Below are 23,074 nucleotides of genomic sequence, written 5' to 3'. Positions count from 1 at the left end.
GGCTATATCTCAGTTTCGTATTTACCGACACATTAGGCAGAGAGGACTAAATCGAGTCACAAACAAGCTTCTTCAGCTACAGCTTTATCAACACTTTGGAAACAAAAATGAGAGTGTATGAAAGAAAGCATTGATATAATCCAAGACATAGCAAAAGATGCACAGATTGGGCCCAGAGGACCCACACTTTTTCCATTTTCCAATTCATTTGCGTGTTTTCAAATGTTATATCCCCTTGCAAAATGAAGCCCAAAATATGATTTTCTATATTGAAATCAGTTTCAAACAATTTTACAATTTTGTTTGCCGGTTAAGATGGTTCAATTGATGCAGTCCAATGTGGAAACCATGCTTAACCCCATGGGCACTACTGTCTTTCTTACAGTGCCCCTGAGTGGCTAATTACATGATATCATCATCTAAGTAACCATTCAGATTAGAGCTTTTAGATCTCTGAGCAATTATAGAAAACACCTACAGGCTGGCTGCACCCCTTCTCTTCAGCTGGCAGGTTGGGACTGGCAACATATAGAGTACCTCCGACTGAAACCCTCTAACAACATTTTTGTCTCAATTTTTTCATTAGTAAATACTATTTATTACTACTTACTCGTACCCCCACTAAATACAGCCCTAAGCCCACGATTCATTCACCCATAATAACAAGGGTAAATTTTGTCATCCCCAGTGTCAAATCATGAGTGCGTACATTTTCAAGATTTTGTACGCTTTGTCATGAGTGTGTACATTTTCAAGATTTTGTACGCTTTGGACTTTGGATTTGAAGGGGTATAGCACAGTGTGTTAACATGTATAGTTGCATTATTTGTGTGTTACAGTAAACCCTGCTGAGGATCCCTTATAAAGTTATTTTTTCAGTTGCGGTAAATGTCAAAGATCCCAAAAGTGTAAATTATGAGAAAAAAAAAAGATCCTACAAACATGCAGGGATAGATGAGCATCTTTACAACTTCAGCTGATTTCAGACATTCAAATTTTCAGTCCTATTTGTTTTCTTTTCATACTTGGAATTGTCTTTGAATGTTCCTGTGCAATTAATCCAGTTGTCGTTTAAAATAGCATATATATGTTGAGTGCGATTTGTGATATTATTTTGATGTCGTCAACTTGTGCTTAAGGCTATAGGAAGAGCATCAGCCACAAAGGGATGTTGTTGTTTTATGGCTTCCTTTCAAATCATTGACAACATGTGTGAAAAGTGGAGGTGAATTAAGGTTATTTTGGGAAGTGAAAAACAGATATATGTTTGAGAATATTATTGTGCAAAATAAAGTAGAAATTGCCCGTCAAAATTAAACCGGCATACACTGGGGCGGACATCCGGGAACATTGCCCCTTTGCACAAGCGCACACATAGTAACTAGCTCGACTGAGGGGAACTGCACATGTGCACACTGGTTTTACAAGGCTTTCCCCCGTGTGACGTCAGCCCGAGCCAAGAGAATGCTTAAAACGTCATAAAATGGACCAGAAGAAGGCTTGTCCATATTTGAGACCCAGTTCAGCAAGACTCCTTCTGTAATGAATTCTTCAAAATTAATGGTAATCATTTTAATCAATCCTTAAACCAAATACCAGGCCTTGTATTACCTTTTGTTATTCTTTATTGTCTTGCCTTTGAGCCAGAGCCTGCAAAGAGTAGCAAGAGGAGTAGATTCCATCGTAGGGTGCTGCTTTGGCATGTTTTGAGACTTTAATGTGACGGTTTCATTGACAGAATGCAGATAAATCTTAAATGTCTTTGTATTTCATTGTCACTATATTTTTGCCCATTGCATTGATTTAGAATTTCATCACTTCTCAAAATTTGAAAGCTTTAATTGTCATCCAGTCAGAATAATTATTACGTATAATAGTTAGTAAAAATTATCTTTTCAAGCGCACCAAAACTAATGTATATCCTGATTCCATGTCAAAACATAACACCTAAACTGACATTTAAATTTCAGCACAACTTTTGACATCGGTTTCTGTTTTGTTTTCTATTCACAGTGGTCAATTACCGGCTGATGCGGAATTCAACTTCCTCAACAAAGTGAAAAATCTTGAAATGTATGGTGTAGATATACATCCTGCAAGGGTAAGCTTATTGCATGCTGACATTCATGCATGCCTTCTTCTAGCTGACCGGATCAAGCAAACTGTTAACTCACTGCAATAATGTTGAAGGGTTTTTTTAATAGTGAATATAAGTTGGATTTTGATAGTATTAATATTCCCTATTTCATAAAAATACAGCACTAATTTTTTGGGATAAAAATATATATTATCCTGTTTTGCCAAATGAAACATGGCTAAATCCTAATCCTTTAGTTAGCTGTAACTGGCAGTAAATGTCAAATTTTAATATTTTGGAAGGGACAAAAATGTGCATTTTTAAGCTGTTTTGGAATGCTGTGACAATCAACCCCAAAGACTTGATCTAAGACTAATTTCAGATTATGCATTCTAATTTTTGGAAAATGCATGAAATATCTTTTGTAACCAATTATCAAAATTAACATAAAATATTAAATTCATGAGCAAACTCAAAGCCAAACTACATATTGAATGCTTAGACTTGTGCTAAGTCTTTGAATTTTGCGACTGAAATTGTATGAAATCATGTAAAATTACATGTTTTTGGCCCATTTCCACTCAAATTGGAAAACTAATCAAATTTGACTTTCATTGCCAGTTAGAGCTAAATAAAGGATTGAGATTTAGCTATGTTTCATTTGGCAAAACAGGATATGTTTTTAATCAAAAAAAATTAGTGCTGTATTTTCTGGAATAGGGAGTAGGTAGTCTTTAAACAAAATTTGCACAAAATTGCCTTCAGTTAATTTGCTTGATAGGCCATGCGTGAAACCAATAGTCATAGTATATGGTTCATTCCTCTAAAGGGGTAGTGCCATCAGCTATTACACAGAGGTTGATTTAAATTTTTTCTGATTAATAGCTACTTTGGTTAGTTACAAAGAGACACTTCATGCAGTAGGATCCAGTTTTGCATGATAAGGAGCCATTTCCGTGTGAACTTGACACACATAAGTTTGTGCTTTGGCACTTCAAAAGCTAGACCCCCAAACCAACTATCTCAGTCAAACTGTAAGCTGAGCAGCAGATTCCTTCATCCGGAAAGGAGATTCCGTCAACGTCTTAATCCAGATTAGGAGAGTGGCAACGGATTCCCTCCGCTGAATTATCTGTTATTGCTTGAACAAAGGTGATGACAAGGATGACAGTAGTATTTTAGAAAATCGTTCAATAAAGATGATTGTTGGGAGTTCTCGGTGTACAGGTATAATAGAAATTTGTTGGTAATGTGTGTAAATTCAATGTCCATCTGGAACCCCGTTGAATCTTTACCAAGTAAAAACAAGTCCCAAGGAATTTTGTTTGTAATGGATTGACTAATATTAATAAATGTCAGGAAGGTTTTCTATAATTTTATGCCAAAATAATGGGGTTTATCCATGAAGCTCTATTTTTGTAAAATATAATTATTCAAATGCTGTGTTTTCCTAAAAACACAACCAATTTGGCTGATTCCAACTTGGTGTATATGCCAACATCGGGTTTGACAGGTGTATATGGCGGGCCATGCCAACATCGGGTTTGACAGAATTTAACAGACTTTAATTAAAAAGATTGTATGTTTATGGCTGTAATCTGATATTGTATACATGAAAACATTCAAACTAATTGCATTTGACGGTACTTCTAGGCTAATGTTATCAGGCACAACAAATTTCAGTGTTTTAAGGGTTTAGTGAATTTCAGCATTTTTGGTTCACTTTTTCAGTGTTTCCAGTATCATTTTTGGATCAAATTCCCAGAAAATGGTGAAGCTTGTGTATTTATGGTTTTTCATTGTTTGTTGTTATGGTCAGTTTTATGTCTGCTTAGTCCTCATCCAGATGCTGAACACTTATCAATGCGAACTCACAGTCCGAGTTTGCATTGATCAGTATCAACATATAAAGGTATACTTACATTGTGAAAATTCAATTTCATTTTGTTACATGATGTTCTTGCATTCTCCCAATGATTTAGTGTTATCATTTTAGGTATCAAAAATAACCATGGCTTGATTAATTATAGTCACTCTATGCCTGTAGTAATAGAAAGAGTTTTGTGACTCATCACCAGTGGCCTCAAAGTGACCTGTTGAACATCTGCGCAAATATTGGGGGGGGGGGCTTTATTATGTACTACATATTGCACTTGTTGCAGATAGGCAAGGGATTTTTTTTGGGGGGGGCCAAACTCACCAGTAAAATGTCAGGTTTATAATTAGTTGATAATGTAGATTAGATAATAATAATTATTAAATATATTTTTATGTTATTCGATTTGTTTACCAGTTTAATCAAGTGTTAATGTTAATATGATTTAAAACTTAAAGCTGAGAAAATCTAGTGAAAGAAGATTTTAAAAATATGTCAAAATCTCTAGAAAAACGTCAGATGTCTAATTGGTGGTTAAAAAAACAGGGAATAGATATTAAATAATATATATAGAAAACATAAACCTGGGAAAATCTTGTGGAAAAAAGAGGAATGAACATGGGTCTCAAATGCGGGACCACAAACCCCAGTTCCGGCACTCCGTGTATCCGCAGGTACTCATGCTCTTTGGAAATTTTGCGAAATTAGGGGGTATTTTCAGATAAAAAAAACTTTCGCTCACTGTTATAGGCAAACCCAAATTTCCAAATGGGTGCATTTCCCAGTAATAGTAGGGGCCACAGCCCCCCGGCGCCCTTTGCGCATACCATTGCTGGTTTCTGTTGACATTTAACAGCGATAATAAGTTGCACAAGGCATTGCATGAAAATTTTGTTTTCTACACTTTCCACATGAAATTTAACAACTTCATGTCATTGGTCAGGTGACAGGTCTTATCAAGGTTACGTAATAATGTTGGTGATTTAATTTATATAGAAATTGTGATTTATTTATAGCAATTATTACAAATTATTAGATGTCTACCATGACTTGCGAAATGGATTCTGCAGCCAAACTTGTCAGCAAGTTTGGTTAAAAAGCAGAGAGTGTGTGATTAGCCCACTCACCTGCCACATTGCAGTTGGTTGAATAGGATTGCACTGTAGGTGCTAATGGTGAAAATTCAACGTGTCCAGTACATGTTGAACTTTCTGGATTATGGTGTTTTTAGGATTTAAATGTCATTTCATTATTGGAAGATTATTGTAATTTTTCTTTGGCAAGAGCTGAACATCTTTTTGAAACTTGTCATTGATATGGGAAAGTTTCTTAAAGAGGTTGAATAGGCTAACCAATACAGCCGATGTTTCTATCGTAAAACTATGCATAAGTTCCAAAAACGAGTCTTACTAAAAAAAGATATAGTGCAGAATGAAGATTATTGTAATTTTTCTTTGGCAAGAGCTGAACATCTTTTTGAAACTTGTGATTGATATGGGAAATATAAGTTTCTTAAAGAAGTTGAATAGGCTAACCAATACAGCCAGTGTTTGTATCATAAAACTATATGCAAGTTCCAAAAACAGGCCTTACTAAAAAAAGAAATATAATGCAGAATGAAAAAAAAAAAATCTCAAGATATTAACATGCATATCTTAATATTTTGATTATTTTGAAGATGACAAATTTGACCCTTTCACAAATGTAGATTCTTGACACGATAGAATTAATACACTATTCCACCCTTGAAGAAAAATATTAATTTGAGAAATTAGTTCCACAATTTTCTGGAATTGCAATAGTTATCAAAATGTCAGATCAGCGGTGTTGAAGAGAGGATTTTTTTGTGGTGACATTGAGCGTCATCTGACATAGGTGATAACACAGTAGGCGTGTGTCTAATGTTGGGTAATGCAAGGGAAAGCCAACTGAGGGAAACCTGCAGTAGATAGATACAGATACAGCTGGCAAGTGTGTTTCAAACAAAATCCAAAGTGCTACATTTTAGTGATGTGACTTATCATCAAACACTTTAGTATGGAAGTTGAATGGTCACAGACAATTGCTTTCTCATACCTGTGAAAGCAGGGACAATGATAGACAATCCTCTTGGAAGATATAGCCCAATTCACTTGGTGTTTGTAGCTTATCTACTGGGTGGAAAGTATAGAAAGTGTAAATAAACAACACAACAAAAACCAGTTTCTCTTGAAAATAAAATTAACTTGGCTCAATGCCAGCAGACCACCCAGTAAAGATTATTAGTTATTTGGTACGGTTCATTTGGGTTACGGATAAAATCTAGTTGGGGACCCTGTATTTGACGAAGTTTATGGTTGAGAGTGCAGAATTGAACCATGCCTAAGTTTTTCAAAGATCTTATTATAATCATATTATCCTCATTATCTAAGACAAAGAGAATCACCTGTTTAAGTTTTCGGGATTGCCATTTTGTCATTTCTTTCTCAAATTAGAGGATAACAATTTGGAGAAGATTAAAATAAGGTCACCTATTTTTGCACAAGAACTGATAACCTTGCTTGAACCTGATGATTAATATTTTATGCTAAAAATTGCCAGCTTTGTAAGAATGACATGTTGCAGTTTCTGTTACAAATCTGCTGATTGCAATCCATATATACAGCCAATCTACCTGGCAAAGCAGAGCCATGTAACAACATGCACAAATATAAAGTGTAGTGTTCTACTAAACAGGTAAAGGACATACTAGTAAGTGAAAGTACTTGTGGCAAGTTAAAATTTAGGTAGTTTATAAGTTTAAGTAGGCATCAGTTTTTCCATTTACAAATTATTTATGAATCTACACTTATTATGTTTTAAACAAATTAGTTCAGTTCCAAAGCATGTGATTTTCAAATGTTGTGCATTTTGTTATTAGGTATGGAATCGAGCTACAAAAGAATGTGAAATTCTAGACAAAATGCACCTTGCTCCAAAAAGAGTTATACAGGGTCAAATTTCAAAATACCCAAATTTTGTTTAAAACTACAGTAAGTATTTCTCTGGCGAAATGATTCAGAAAAAGTAAAGTCTTTTTAGCGATGAGCATAAAGGTCAAGGGTCATATTTAGGGCTCCACAGGGCTCAAAATCAAAACAATTCTGTTATTTTTAATAACCAAGATGGTCTCAAATTGTAGGTCTTGCAGAATCAATTCAAATCAAGAATAGTTTGCACTATCCAAGATATCTCATTACATAGGTAACATCACCATCACAATTTGTCATTCAGTTTGCCCAAGTTTTACAAATGCAATTTCTCAGAACTGGTATGGCATAGAGTGATGTGACTTGGAAGGAAGGCAATTGGCAGGCTTCAAATTCCATTTGGTTTTTGTTGGTAGCTCATTTGCATACATGAAAACTTGTGATAATGATTTTTTGAAACTATCAAGGCGTATGATAGCAAAACCTGGTGGAATGAGGCATATGGACATTTTCCACACCTGATGATTTTTGAAGGCATCACTCTGTTAGGATCTCTCCCCTCCCCTGCAGTTAAAATGATGTGCATCAAGGTGAAGGCATTGCGGCCAACACTTTGCGTCTAGAACCGCGCAAGCTGAGAACTGCAAAATTCTATTTTAATCAAAATCAATATACTACAACCATAAAATGGGTGTTTTTAATTGCATACAGTAAAAAAAAAAATCCAAAAATATAAAATGTGGGTCGGGCAGACCTGTAAAACAGTTTGTTAAAAGTTTTTAAAGTTATAATGTTAATGAGCTATTATCTGGGATATACTATAAGTGAGATGTTAGATTGATTATGTTGTCTTTAATCACCAGTACCCACACATAGTTATAGGAACCTGAGTCATAGAGGATAAGAAAGATGTAAATCAGTGACCCTTATAGCATGGTTTTTATGCTAGCTAGCATAGTATATTCCCTGGATTCTATACTTGTGGTGTGTGTGGGTGGACGTAAGAGTGATGACAGTCTTACATGCTGAATTCAAACAAGTGTGTGTACTTTATGTTCCTGCCTGTGTGATTTCCAAATACCATCCAAGTGGTACACACAGGTGAGAAAACACTGTGCAACAGTGGACACACAAGAACTGCAGGTCATCCACGCTTGCCAGACGGTGTTGATAGATCGCAGATACATATAAAAATGCATTATAAACAATGTCCAATTTAGGCTATAGTATCAGTCCATGCTGGGACAAATAAAGATGATATAACTTGTGTGTGGTTGGATAGTAAAAAGGTAAAGTTTGTGTCCACGTTTGCAAGTACTGTTCACAATGTAGTACGCCATATAGCAAAAAAGCCATATTGCATTGATGTGTACAGACTCATATGGTGACAGAAAATATTATTGTGGATTCAAGTACAGAGTGTTGGTGTATTGACTTTGAGCCCACATGTCTGCTGTAGCAGTGATTAATTTCCCTTATTGTTATGATGTGATTTATCAAGTACAGATGGTTTTTATGGGGACAAACCAAAAGATTGATGAAATCCTAGAAATATTAAACAAAAGTTTGGTAACAAAGCCCCTTCCCTCCAAATGAAGTGATTCTAGGTCAAGGGTTCCTCATAGGTATAAAGGAAATTGGGTAACAGGTCATCTATAATTTGGTTCACCTCAAGTTTGGTAGTGACGTCAATGCTTTTTCGCGGTTGCGCCATAAGCGTTTAACTTTCCGCGCGCGATTCGATACTGCGGCGAGCAAAATACGCACATACGTCACTACCAAACTTGAGATGAACCAAATTATAGGTAACATCTATTACAATCAAATGAGAAATGGGAAAGAGTGCAGCACTTGTGACCTGCAAGTTAGACCTACACACAGGGGCAGTGCCATGGAGGGGGTTCACCCAGTAAAAACCTCAAAATTACGAAAAAATCACCACTTTTTGCGACAATTTTACCCTCCCCCTCACCCAAAATCCACTTTCCCCCCCAGTGAAAATTCCTGGCGCCGCCACTGTCTACATACACCGTGCTGTGGAATAGGGGTACATCTATCTACCTCTCATCACACAACCCACATATATGTGGTATATTGTTTGTGATTCAGTATTGGGGAAATATTTGCCGGTTGGTTTGTCAGTCAGTGGTAATAGAGTTTACTCATTTCCTGACTGTCATCTGCACTCTGATGAGTTAGCACTGGCTAGCTAACTATGACTATTTATGTTGTCAATGTAGATGTTTGATTAAACTGAATAAGTCAGAGGATATTATAGAGGTTCAACGTGAAGCTATGTCATACACTTCTGATAAGAGTGTATCAAATGAGGTTTTGATGAAGGTCACAGTCTAGGCTATTTATAAATGTTATGCCTATCTTTTAGAGGGTATGCAATATGATGTCACTCATGACAGAGATATCCTCATTTAAATAAAATCTGGCCTCCATAAGGTACCACAGGGTAATTTGCATGATGCTACAATAAAACAGGTGATAGGTATGAATGGATGTGGAATCGAACAAGAGACCTGTCCCTCTGTCAACTGGAACTGTTACACCCTTCCAGTTGGTTTATTACATAGGGTCTATAGGCGAAAGTCACAATCCTATTCAAACAGCGAGGTGATATTATTTCATTTATTTCAGGGAATAGTGATGTAATCTTTTTTTTTTTTTGGTATTATTATATCAAGTGTATATAATGTGAGGAAGAGATAAATTGCACATTCTTTAATAGTAAAGTGTGCTGAGGCTTGTGGATCAACGTCTAGGCGTTGTGCCTGTGCATAGCGCACTATAAATCACTGCGCTTTTTTTCTTTTTTTTTTAAGTTCCATACCCTATTTCAGGCAATGGATGTGGTCCATTGCACTCTAACCTTATTTCACCGAATTCACCAAAAGATATTTTTGCAGACAATTTTGTCATCACAACAACAACAGCATCAAAATTTGAAGGTTCTCCACCTATTAATAATTGTTGCAATAATTTTCTGAGTACTGTAAGCCTCACCGTCCTGGGCGTAACTTGTTGAGTGTATCAAAAGCTTTTAAGAGATACAATAATTATACTTGTCACCACAATAAATTACCAAGCAACCATAGATCTTGTCAATCAACTTAAATAGCATGTCATTGGCTAATTTAAAACTAAGGAAGGGGCAACTGGTATATCAAACAGCTATAACTAAGTTGGACACAACTACCGTAAAAACTCAATAGTTAGCATATGTGACACAATCTGGTCCATGGGGGCCAAGGGAGGCATTTTTAATAATTGAGTTAATTATTACTATCGAGCGCTTTTGAAAACATGAAATTGTACCAAAGTCCTGCGCTTTACCAACTGAGCTAATGGGGTTGAGACACACATTTGCAGGTTTACTTGTTCGTATACAACTTTGTGTATCGATGATTTGCTCAAAACCCTATACTTTTTTGTGGATGGAGCTCTTCATGTTTGCATGTTTTAAAAGTGCTTGATAGTAAGCAAATATGCTAATTATTGAGTTTTTATGGTAGATGTCTTAAGTGACTTTTTAAAAATTTGTATTTTGAACACATCTTGTAAGTGATGCTGAAAAAAATGTTTGTTGCTTGAAACAAAACACTATGGACCACACTAGCCTCATTCCAATAGCATAGTTCAATAACCTCAATTAAACAATAATAGGGCAAAATTTGCCCTCAAGTTGCAGAGTATGAGTTTTTGTACTCAAATTTTCAAAGGTCATTCAATGAATGTACAAATGGTATTGGGGTTAAAGAACTGTGCCCTAATAGATGAGAATGTTGTGGATCCTAGTGAAAGAAACACACCTGAAGATGCCAAGATCTCATAAAGCGTGAAGTAAGGAGATGAAGCTGTCAGTGGATCACCCACCTTCAACAGTAGCACAAAATGTGAATTACACAGTTTGTGTACTTAATTCATGGGTTGGCGCTCTGAATAATTATTATGCCAAGCAAATCAAATTATTATGATATGCAATTGTGTTTTTTTGTGAGTCACACAACAGCTGTACAGCTCACAATGCATAAAGTGCATTTTAATCATACATCGTGGACATTTTAGGCCAAACATTGATTTTTACCAGTTTTGTAAACTTTGAGAGAGAATCACCAATATTCAGTGATATTAAAATGTCATGTGATGATTATTTAAATGGAAAAAATGTGTGTTGGAGGGAGATTTTCTACATTATTTAAAAGTATCTTTTTACTTGGAAATGAGCCCATTAATTGAAACAAAAGAATAATTTGGTAATTGTTTTCAATAGATCTTATTTTTGCACACTTTGACACCTACTTGGATCTACTGCAATCTGTAAATAATAATGAGATTTTGAAAACATATATCTACCTAATTATTGTATAGTTTTAAATTTTGGTTCTTTTCAAGTGTAAGGATACTCTTTGTGCACAGTATATTTTAGTTAAAGACCCATTCAGTGATTTGCTCGTCCGGACGATTTTAAAAATCATCAAAATTCAGATTTTGGTACCTTTGTCATTGTCATAGATGTGCTAACATAGCCTGCGAATGGTTCAGCCGAAAGCTGTGTATTTAAGAAAAGATAAGACATTTTACACAAATCTGTAATTTAGATACTGACAGTATCTAAATTAGCTGCATGTATTTGAATGGGGCTTCAACTTAGTCAGTACTGCTGTTTTCTTCTTTTTTTGCCAAATTTGTCATTTCAAAAATACCAAATGACAATTTGAATGACTTTTAAGCCATTTATAAACAGTTTTAATTTTTTCACACTTGCGCTGGGATCACTGAATGGGTCTTTAACTAGTGGTCATCAGCCATCATGAAGTGACATAGTGGATATTTGTGACAAATTCAAAAGCTGACACCCCATATAGTATCATATAAGCAGTAGCTGCTTCCTCTCATTAAGTCCTACACAAGAGTTCCTCAGTGAAGGGGCTTGGCATTGAAAGCTATCCTTGTTGTTATTTTGGTACTTCCTATATTATTAAGTAGAACCCTTTTTAAGTAAGAACAAGTTTTTGTTTCTAAATTTCGAGAATAATTCAAGGTTCAAATTCAATATGGCGACCCGCATAAGCGAGTATTTATTGGTAATACCAGACATTATCATCGAATAATATGAAATTGCATCTGTACAATGTAAGTGCATTTCATGCAAAAGTGATGTATTTAGTTCTTTGAATGTTCAGGTTTTTTTAGTATTTTTGGCAATGAACTGGATAGAATTGTGGGATAGGCTTTTACGACAGGAATTCATAACATTAAAAACCCACTAAAACGCTAAAAACCCACTAACTGGATAGAAGTTCATTCATTTCATTTTATTTCATTTCATATTTATTCAAAATAACATCGTGGCAAATAGCCAAATTGTGTTACTGTTTACAATCTTAAAACATAAAATCATTTACTATTATTACACATAAAAGTTATTAAAATACAATATTACAAGAAATAAGCATAAGAAAAACATAAAATATTATATTGCACATACATGTAATTATAAAAGCTTATCTCCACACTCACCCCATCACACCACACTCACACACACCCCACTCGGCTCCTAAGCACACCTCTTACTCCCAAACACAGTGACCCCAAATAATACGCGCCACACACTAAATCAAAACAGGTATCAGGTAATAATTTGTTTTGTCCATGCAATTTTGCGACAAGGGGATACCATGTTCTTTAATTTGTAGACTGTAGAAATTACTTTGAATGCAACATGATTTGAAAAGGTAATAATTTGTCAGTTTTTGTTCAGCGGATGCTCGGTGGATATAGACCAAACAGCAACATTGTCATTATATAGTCTGAATTAAGCATGCATTATTCCCTGACAATGCAACACACGGCCATCTATGGTAGATGTCTACCGAAATCTAATTTAATTGTAAATGATGTTTGGACATTGTATCTGTTTATATGCATGTGAGTTAATTGTCTCACCGATACAGAAAGGTTGGAAAATTTAACTGTTGGGTGTACACAATTCAATGCAATGTGTTATAATTTTTTGCAGAATCACAAATTTACAAATTAGTGTACTGCTAAAGTATGTCCGGCTTATATAAGGTGGAAAAAAATAGGACTCATAACACTGTGTATTGATATAGAATGGCATGCATGTGTTTCAAAGATCTTGGAAAAGAGTGTTTATGTACAGGTTAAGGATTATTTGACACATAAAGATCTTATTTATCAGTATCAGTCTGGTTTTAGATCAGGATTTTCAACAGAGACTTGCCTTATATACTTAACCGACTTTGTCAAATACCAAATTTCTCAAGGAAATTATGTTGGAATGATGTTACTGGATGTCCAGAAAGCATTCGATAGTGTCAACCATAGTATATTATGTGATAAGCTTGAAGCTATGGGCATCAGCTCTGGTTGGTTTCAGTCATATCTGTATAACAGAAAGCAACTTGTCTGCATTGATGGAATTAAATCATCTCTCCAAACTATAACTTGTGGCGTCCCTCAGGGTAGCCTGCTGGGCCCCTTGTTGTATTTGTGTTACAGCAACGACATGGAGATTTCAGTGCAGAACAAGTTACTACTTTATGCTGACGACAGTGTTATCATTGCATATGACAAAGACCCCAAGGCTGTTGCTGATAGGCTTGGCTCTGATCTTAAATCATGCAATCAGTGGTTAGTCGATAATAAACTGTCTCTTCATGTTGGCAAGACAGAATGTATACTCTTTGGCACCAAAGCTAAGTTAAAGAAAGTTCCTGACTTCTGTGTTGCCTATGATGATCATGTTATCAAATCTCAGGAGAGTATCAAGTATCTTGGTGTTTCAATAAACAATACACTGTCTGGTGAAAGCATGGTTAACTCTGTCATCAAAAAGGCCTCTGCTCGCCTTAAGTTCCTCTACCGGCATTCTCACATTCTCAATCAAACTTTGCGTAAAAATCTTAGTTCTGCATTGATTCAGTGCCACATGGATTACTGTTGCACATCTTGGTATAGTGGCCTCACTCAGAACCACAAAAATAAACTGCAAATTACTCAAAATAAGGTTGCTCGTTACATCTTGAAACTTTCTCCCAGAGATCACATTGGGCAACATGAGCTAAACCTTGTGAATCTCTTGAAAATTTGTGACAGAGTTAAACAGCTGAGGCTTAACCATGTCTTTAACATCTACCATTGTCAAGGTGCACTTTATCTTAATCAGAATTTCACTAGAACATCAAGTGCTCACTCTTATGGAACCAGATCAAGTGAATCCAATTTCATTGTTCCTAGGGTAAAAGGTATCGCCTCAAACACATTCTACTACAAAGCCATTTTGGACTGGAATGATCTCCCATCAAACATCAAGGGATTGCCTACCAAGTCTGCATTTAAACAAAGTGTCAAACAACATCTAGCCAGCAACTCTCTCAGTCAAGAGATGTCTGATTTCACTGTGTAGGCATTTTTTTGGTTTCCCAGTTGTTCTCTCATCTTTTCTTGGGACCTAATCGGAAATAAGCTTGCCTTTTCTGCGGGCTTAATGGGTTATCCCGGCTTGTCATGTTTTTTGTCCGTGTGCCTTGTTCCTAAATGGCTTTGTGGCTGATTAATTTAAGCTTTAAATAATTTGTCACATTGATGTACTTTGTAATGATTTTTCTGTCTCTATAATTTGTTTTTGTATTCTAATGATATTGCCTAATAAAAAACAAACAAACAAACAAATGCAGCTGGGTAGAATGCTTACGCTAGCTGTATGTTGCGTAATGTGTGACTGGAGCACTCTTGTGTGAATTTATGCGAGCGTGAGTTGGGACTATATTGACCCACGTAGTAACAAAAGCCAAATAATTTCTGCCTTATATAAGCCGAACAGATTTTAACCGTCCAGCAGATATTATTTTCCACAAGGTCCTATGCACATGCTTAATGTCACACATGTATACGTCATCTTGCAACAAATTTTTAATCTGTTTAGACAGAATTGTATGAATTTATTTCAATGAGATGTTATTTAGAGGACAGTGTACAGTACCTTTGTTGATATCTTTGCTAAGATGTTATTACCTTTTTTCTTGTTGCAGGACCAATCAGGGGTAGAAATACAACTGGGTGTGACATCACTAGGGCTAGCGGTATTCCAGAATTGTGTTCGAATCAATACATTCTCATGGGCAAAGATAGTCAAGATATCATTCAAAAGGAAACAGTTTTTTATTCAACAAAGAAGGGACATGGTAAGTAGAATAAGAAAGGAAACATTAAGTTATTGTTACTGGAAGTAAGTACAGACATGCCAACTAGTACTGGCTCATTAATTTGTACGGTAAAACATGAAAAATACGGTGGTACGCCCGGTCAACTCCCGAAAAATACGGTATTCGATAATCTTGACCAAAATAATAATATGTAATGCCTCAAAAAGATAAACGGCGGCAGTAATAGACTTGCATGGTAACATAGCTGTCATTTTATTGGTTGATATTTGTAAACAATGCTTATCGGCGCGCTTGTCTTAAAAAGTATTTTGGCATCGTAGATGTGAGGTCTATGCTGGTTTTAAGCAACAAAGCACTCATGGTGAGTGTTTGTGTTTGACTTTTCGTTCGTGCGTGACACCAAGAAAGTAAATAATGGCATTCAAAGATGGGAAGAAACCTGGAAGAAAACCGTGTTTTAAGGACGAATATGCTGCAAAATGGAGTTTTATTGTGAGGAATAGGAAAGACATTCACAGCGCAAGATGCACAACGTGATTTGTAAAAAAGTACAAATTTACAAAAATACCATTTTGGTGTGCAAAATACATTTTTTTGGTCATCTGAGTACTGAAACTGGATTTCAAAGTTAGCATGTCTGTAAGTAGGTTGTAAGTATGATAAAAGTAACTCAGTTATCACTAAATCATCAAAAATCAAACTTGTTCATTTTTGTAAGAAGAATAGCCGTACAAACTTATTTTCACAAGTGATGGAACCGAAAGCAACCTAACGAGGATGGATAAAAGTTTGTAGAGTTGTGCGACTCGAGTTATGCGACTTGGACTCGGACTCGAGTCGCTATTTTAGTGACTTGTGACTTGATTTGCATTTAGTAACATTGACTTACAACTTGACTTGGACTTGTAAGAGAAATGACTTGTGACTTGACTTGGACTTGCACAAAATGACTTGTTACCATCCCTGAAAGTTTACAGCCTGGGCTTTGCCCGTATGGACACTTAGTAATTGAATGGCACTTCACATCTTTTTAGCACTTCTGTTTTGCCTCCTTTTTGTAAATTTTTCATATGAAGAAAATACTTCATGTACTTATTGTTCACTTAAAGTTATTCCTACAAATTTCAAGTGTGTATGCATTCACAAGGCTCACTGATAGTAAATCTTGAGATATAATGCTGACTAAGCAATCAGACAAGAAATTGCAGGAACTTTGCATGTGGAGGTTCAGGGAATTCAAAAGTACCATTCAGATCTGAGACCATAATACCTTAAGGTATTATGGTCTCAGATTCAGATCTAGCATATTTTGAGATAAGATCAAAATGTGGGAATGTTTAGACTAACTGATTAAAATATACAATTTTTCATTTTTGTTTTTCAGGGTGAAACTCGGGATACAGTAATAGGTTTTAACATGGCCAGCTATAGAGCATGTAAGAACCTATGGAAATCCTGCGTAGAACATCACACCTTCTTCAGACTAGTAGAACCACAACCTCAACCTAAAAAGAGAGTTTTCTTCCAACTGGGGTCAAAGTTCAGGTATAGGTAAGTTACAATTTGTTCTTGTAATACCGTCTCCTAAGATATCTTGGGAGTTGGGATGGGGTTTTTTTGGGGGGGGGGGTGGGGGGTCATACAAGCCAAATCAAGCTATATAAATAAGTAATTTGATTTTGATTTAAACTTTTGATCCAAACACAAGGAATTAATTCCTACCTCGGAATTTTCAGATGGTACTCCATCTTTCATCTTTTCATCACTCACTCGCTGATGAAAGATGGAGTACCATCTGAAAATTCGAGTAGGAATTAATTCCTTGTGTTTGAATCAAAAGTTTAAATCAAAATCATGATTTATACCAACACAGATGAACTTTCATGAAATAAGTAATTTGTTGCAGATATTGATTTTCATTTAATTCTTGCCCACTTAACAGGCTACAAAATGCCACCAAACTTGGGATGTGGCACATTTAACTGTAAAATGCAGAGTTCCGATCAACGTTAAACATGGTTATTTTTTTATTACAGCGAAAAAAATACAAATGTGACTGGATTGTTATTTAATTGCATGTTATTATTTCACAGGAAATTGTATTGAACATTTTGAAAAGTGTTTTCTATGCCCAAAATGAGGAATTTAACTGTTACATTAGCAACTTGGGTTGATACTTTGTAAGCTAAATCATTATTTGGGTGTTATCTTTATAAAATACAACTGTTCCTGGGTATAATTACATTCTAAACTTTCCAAACAAGACCACAAAATATCTGCAACCTGGACATTATGGCATGGACAAGTTTACTAATATCACCTATTCTCTCCGGGTCAAAAACATCTGTTTTAACTTATGTTAAAGAAACCATTATAATGATATGGTAGACAATTTTGTTTAGCTTTATAGACATGGTATAATTTAGTATCAATTTTTTATGCCTCCACCGGAGGTATTATGTTTCCTGGTTGTCCGTCCGTCCGTCCATCTGTCCGTCCGTCCGTCCGTCCGAGCTTGCGGGTCCAATTTCTCGGAACTGGTAAGATGTAAAGTGATGCAATTTGGTGGAGGGATGGTCATTGGCGGTCTTCACATTCCAGTAGGTTTGGTTAGTGGTTCAAGGTCACTCAAGGTCATCTAGGGGTCATCTGAGGTCAAATTAGCAAAAACCGTATTATGGGCCAACTGGTAAGATGTATAATGATGCAATTTGGTGGAGGGATGGTCATTGGCGGTCTTCAAATTCCAGTAGGTGTGGTTAGTGGGTCAAGGTCACCCAATGTCATCTAGGGGTCATCTGAGGTCAAATTAGCAAAAACCGTCATATGGGCATGAGTACTGTAAACATGGGCATGAACCTTGGTGGGTACTGTAAACATTTAGAACCAAATTTTTTGAAGGTCATTTTGGGGTCATCCAAGGTCACCCACGGGTCATCTGAGGTCAAATAACTTAAAACTGTCGTATGGGCATGAAACTTGGTGGGTACAATAAACATTTAGAGTCAAATTTTTGGACGGCCATTTTGGGGTCATCCGGGGTCACCCAGGGGTCATCTGAGGTCAAATAACTTCAAACTGTCAAATGGGCATGAAACTTGGTGGGTACAGTCAACATTTAAAGTTTAATTTTTGGAAGGTCATTTCAGGGTCATCCAAGGTCATCCAGGGGTCAGCTGAGGTCAAATTAGTAAATACTGTCGTATGGGCATGATACTTGGTGGGTACATTCAACATTTAGAGCCAAATTTTTGGAAGGTCATTTTGGGGTCATCCAAGGTCACCCACGGGTCATCTGAGGTCAAATAACTTAAAACTGTCGTATGGGCATGAAACTTGGTGGGTACAATAAACATTTAGAGTCAAATTTTGGGCGGCCATTTTGGGGTCATCCGGGGTCACCCAGGGGTCATCTGAGGTCAAATAACTTCAAACTGTCAAATGGGCATGAAACTTGGTGGGTACAGTCAACATTTAAAGTTTAATTTTTGGAAGGTCATTTCAGGGTCATCCAAGGTCATCCAGGGGTCAGCTGAGGTCAAATTAGTAAATACTGTCGTATGGGCATGATACTTGGTGGGTACATTCAACATTTAGAGCCAAATTTTTGGAAGGTCATTTCGGGGTCACAAGGGGTCATCTGAGGTCAATTTATTAAAAACTTGGTGGGTACATTCAACATTTAGAGCCACATTTTTGGAAGGTCATTTCGGGTTGAAATTGCACCAGTTCAAATGATACGCCTCAAGGTGGAGGCATTGCGGCCGACGCTTTGCGTCGAGAACCGCGTAAGTCGAGAACCGCTCTAGTTTTTATTACAAAAATTGCTTTACAAGATTAGTTTAGAATTTCAAAATAAGTTTAGCATTTTTGATCACATTTATTTAGTAAGGATTAAGAAACTTTTTGATAAATTATAGTTGAAAATAGAAATTCTGGGCAGAAACAACATTACAAGCTGGAAACATCTGCAAATGTGGACAATTTGTGGAAAATCGCTCTGAAAATATGATTTTTAGGGCTCTCCATACTGATTTCTGCATTCGCAAATTTTACGAGAAACTTGGTGAAAATGACAATTTTATGATAAAAGTTGGTAAATTGTTGTATTTTTCAGAATTCTGTGGGTGTTTTAAAATTATATTGGTTCTCAGAATCTTTTTACTTCCTGCTTTTTACCCCCTGCTAGTATAGGCATTGTGTTGTTATTGTTGTTGTTGTTGTTGTTGTTGTTGTTGTTGTTGTTGTTGTTGTTGTTGTTGACAGGTTTTTTTGGCCTAAGCTAAAATTGTAGTACATCATTGAAGAGATTCATCAGGATTGTCTATATAAATTATTACTAGAGTTCTCTTAGCAAATCCAGGTACTCACAATTAGTAGTGACGTTTTGCAACCTTACTGGCTGGTTGCTTCTTCTTGACTGAGCTGTATCCAGTACTAGCACTTGCTGTCTTAGCTGTAGTGTTGCCAGTTGATTTTTCCTGGATAAGCTGGTTGTATGCATGACTGAGAAAATAAGCTGCGCCCCCGTCATTGTTCATAATGAGTTCAATTGTAGTACAGTTTTAACAGAAAAGCCTCATTCGGTAAACAAAAAGTTTTTAGAAATGAACAAAAAATCATACTTTTGCATTCCATTATACATGTACTTTTTAGAGTATGATGCCTTGCAGTCTGCTGAATATCAGACATTTCAGCTTTCAATGATAGTTTGAGAAAAATGTTACTTTAACTTTCATCTTTGCAATGTAGCCTACATATTTAAAAAGTATGTAGGATTCATATTTATCCTCCAGGCTTTAGCCAAGAAGATGCTGCAATAATATATCATTGTGTATAATCCACCAGTCAGTGTCAGAACTGCTGGCTCAACCATAATATATGTTGTACCACAGCTTGGGTCAAAGGTCATGTGATGCTCATTTTGTGAAAATCTTTGTGTAAAATGCGACAGAGCAGCTATCATTAGAGACAGCTAAGCTATGTAGTAATCTGGCCTATATGATTTCAACATGTTAGAACTTTCTAAGTAGATTTCATGGAGGAAGCTATTAGCTCTATGTAGTAATATGTGGACTGGGTAATATTTCTGGGCAAGGACAGTTGTCAAGCATACTGTGGACAATGTCAGGAGAACTGAGGACAGTGTCACAGGTACAGGGGACACTGTTAGGAGTACCAGGGACACTGTCGAGAGCATCAAGGATAATGTCAGGAGAACCAAGGACAGTGTCCCCAGTACAGGGGAGTGAGGGGACATTGTCGGGAGTACCGGGGACACTTTCAGGAGTACCAAGGGCAGTTTCAGGAGAACCAAGGACAATGTCAGGAGTACCGGGGGTAGTATCAGGAGTATCAGGGACACTGTCAGAAATACTGGGGACACTGTCAGGAGTACTGGGGACACTCAGGAGTACTGGGGACACTGTCAGGAGTACCGAAGACAGTGTCAGGAGAACTAAAGACAGTGTCACAATTACCAGGGACACTGTCAAGAGTACCGAGGACAGTATCAGGAGAACTGAGGACTTTGTCTTGGGAACCGAGGACAGTGTTAGGGGTACCGGAGACACTGTCAGGAGCGGGGATACTGTCAGGAGTACCAAGGACATGATCTGGAGTGCCGATGACAGTGTTAGGAATGGAATGTATGTACTGAGACACTGTCAGATGTACCAAGGACAGTGTCAGGGACACTGTCAAAAGTACTGAGGACAATGTCAGAAACCACCACCTGATAGTTGTGGCTTTTGAACCACAGTAGCTCTAGTTATTATTACTATTAGTGAATTACTTCTGAACTTGGCACAATGCCTGTGTATGCATGCATGATATATGTACTGTGCAGAAGTGGTGGTGTCGATCTTGTAATCAGAACATGTCAATTTTAATATGGGAGTATTTTAGCGGGTTTTAAATTTGTGGGTCCCTGTTTACCTGTGAAAAGCACAAATATTTTTTGTATATTTTGTGCTGTCAATTTCTTACATAAAACCAAACCAATATTTTACCGTATTTTTAAAAGTGTGTTTGTGTATGGTGTCTACTTGTTACATGTTTGACTCACTCACTCCCCATGCAAATGAAATGTACATGGTGTCAGTAATCATCTATAGTAATTAGTCACTGTTACACTGACATGCTTTTCAAATTCAACAGTGAATAAGTTTTATTATGTCAATTTTGACATGTATTGGACTAAGTCAAATTTTGAACTGTACCATGTTAAAGTATGATAGACAGCGACTGGTGTTATTCCCTAGCTCTTTAAAGGGATATTCACTGATTTTGAGTTAATTACCGTATTTCGTCGAATAAACGCCCCCGCGGGCGTTACATTTTCCCAAGGGGGGCGCGTTTATTAGAGGTCATTTTTAGCACGAAAATTCCTGTTAAAATCATTAGGTAAGCTTAAAAGTCACGCTAAAATGACGAACTATGACCTTTTGACACTGACTTTTGGTTCACTTCCGGGTTCGGATGCAGATTTTCGCCATTTATTGCTGCTATTATTGACCATGTGAGCAACTTGGTAAGCTTACTACACAAGATAGCATGGAAATATCGGAATTTTGAAACATCTTGGTTGAAAAAAAGTGGTGGGGGGCGTTTATTTGAGGGGGGGGCGACTATTTGACTAAATACGGTAAGTAGTTCAGTCAGTTTCTCCACACCAAATTCTTCTAGGCTCTTAATGAGTTCCTCACCCATCTCATATGGACCAGTTGCCTTGATTGTCTGGGTTGCCTCTCTAATTTCGGATTATATGATAGGTGTCCTTCCATGGTGTTTCTGATGTTTGTTTTCCTTCTCTGTTGAAAAAAAACCCCAACTAATTCCATATTATAAAATTGCACATTGGCTGTAATAGTTTTGAGGAAATACCATTTTGGTGTGTCACATGAATCATGTAGCCCTCATGATATGACACATGTCAGGTGACTAGCGTGCAAATCGGCACTCAAGTCATGCTAGCCCCTTCCTAGTGACTGACTTCACTGGCCTGTTGACTACACCTCAGAGAGGGTAAGTCACGATTTTAAGAGAACTCTATTGAGTACTCATTTGGGTTCAGAATTGTATGGATTGGCTTGTGGTGGTACTACACCCCTTGATAAATTTGTGACTATTTTTGCATTTTTCTCAAAAAATAATAACACACTGGTAACAAAAGTTATGTATATTATAGGGGCAAGGAATCCAGTTACTACACTGGAATTTCAGAGCGGTACGTTATTTATGATAAGAAAAGAGGTACCGCTAGAATGTAGGCCTACTTCATTTCTTAACATATAATGAACCACTTGTCTTGAATCACTGAAATTTCAGTGAAGTAATTGGATTCCTTGCCCCTTTAATATACATAACTTTTGTTACCAGTGTGTAGTTATTTTTTGAGAAAAATGCAAAATTAGTCAGAAAATTTATCAGGGGGTGTAGTGCCACCTTAAGACATCACTGATTTAATTTGTACACTACACATTTGAGACTTGGCTGTCTGTCTGCTGGCTAGCCAGCCTGTACTAAGTAGCAGTACTACACCTTGCTGCTTTAAAAACAAATGCACAGCATTTCAGTCATATTTGAAATCAAACCGTCTATATTGCATGGAAAGGTCGGAAAAATTGTGTATATACATATGCAATGAGATGCTAGCTGAGCAAACATGGTTTTTATGTAGGCGGAATGAACTCCAGTATGTGAACATTGACTATCTTAAAAAATATCAAGTTTCACCAGTTCTAGGTGTAGGGTAGATTGTAAACATTCAGTGCACTCTCTACTTTTCATCTTTGATAGGATGAGATGTGATAGAAGGTTTGTCTGGACTATATTAACACCCCCTCAGACATGAAGGTAATTTGCATTTTGTTTGGCAGACAGGAATGGTCTTACATTTCAAATTAAATCGACACTGTTGTGCAGGGTTTAGGTACTCTTGAATGTGCGCATTGAAAGGATGCAAAGAAGC

At 36.6% G+C, this 23,074-nt stretch overlaps 1 protein-coding gene across 1 annotated transcript in view; it reads left to right on the top strand.

The window, feature by feature from the left end:
* Positions 1-23,074, top strand: part of LOC140153396 (tyrosine-protein phosphatase non-receptor type 4-like) — a 107,387-nt gene that overhangs the window by 61,798 nt on the left and 22,515 nt on the right. The window contains 3 exon segments of the mRNA XM_072176139.1: positions 2,014-2,101; positions 14,968-15,120; positions 16,487-16,653. Coding sequence (XP_072032240.1) covers positions 2,014-2,101; positions 14,968-15,120; positions 16,487-16,653 — 408 coding nt within the window.

Source organism: Amphiura filiformis, chromosome 5 (genome assembly GCF_039555335.1).
Source record: "Amphiura filiformis chromosome 5, Afil_fr2py, whole genome shotgun sequence".
NCBI lineage: Eukaryota > Metazoa > Echinodermata > Ophiuroidea > Amphilepidida > Amphiuridae > Amphiura > Amphiura filiformis.
This window is presented reverse-complemented; position numbering and strand designations above follow the sequence as displayed.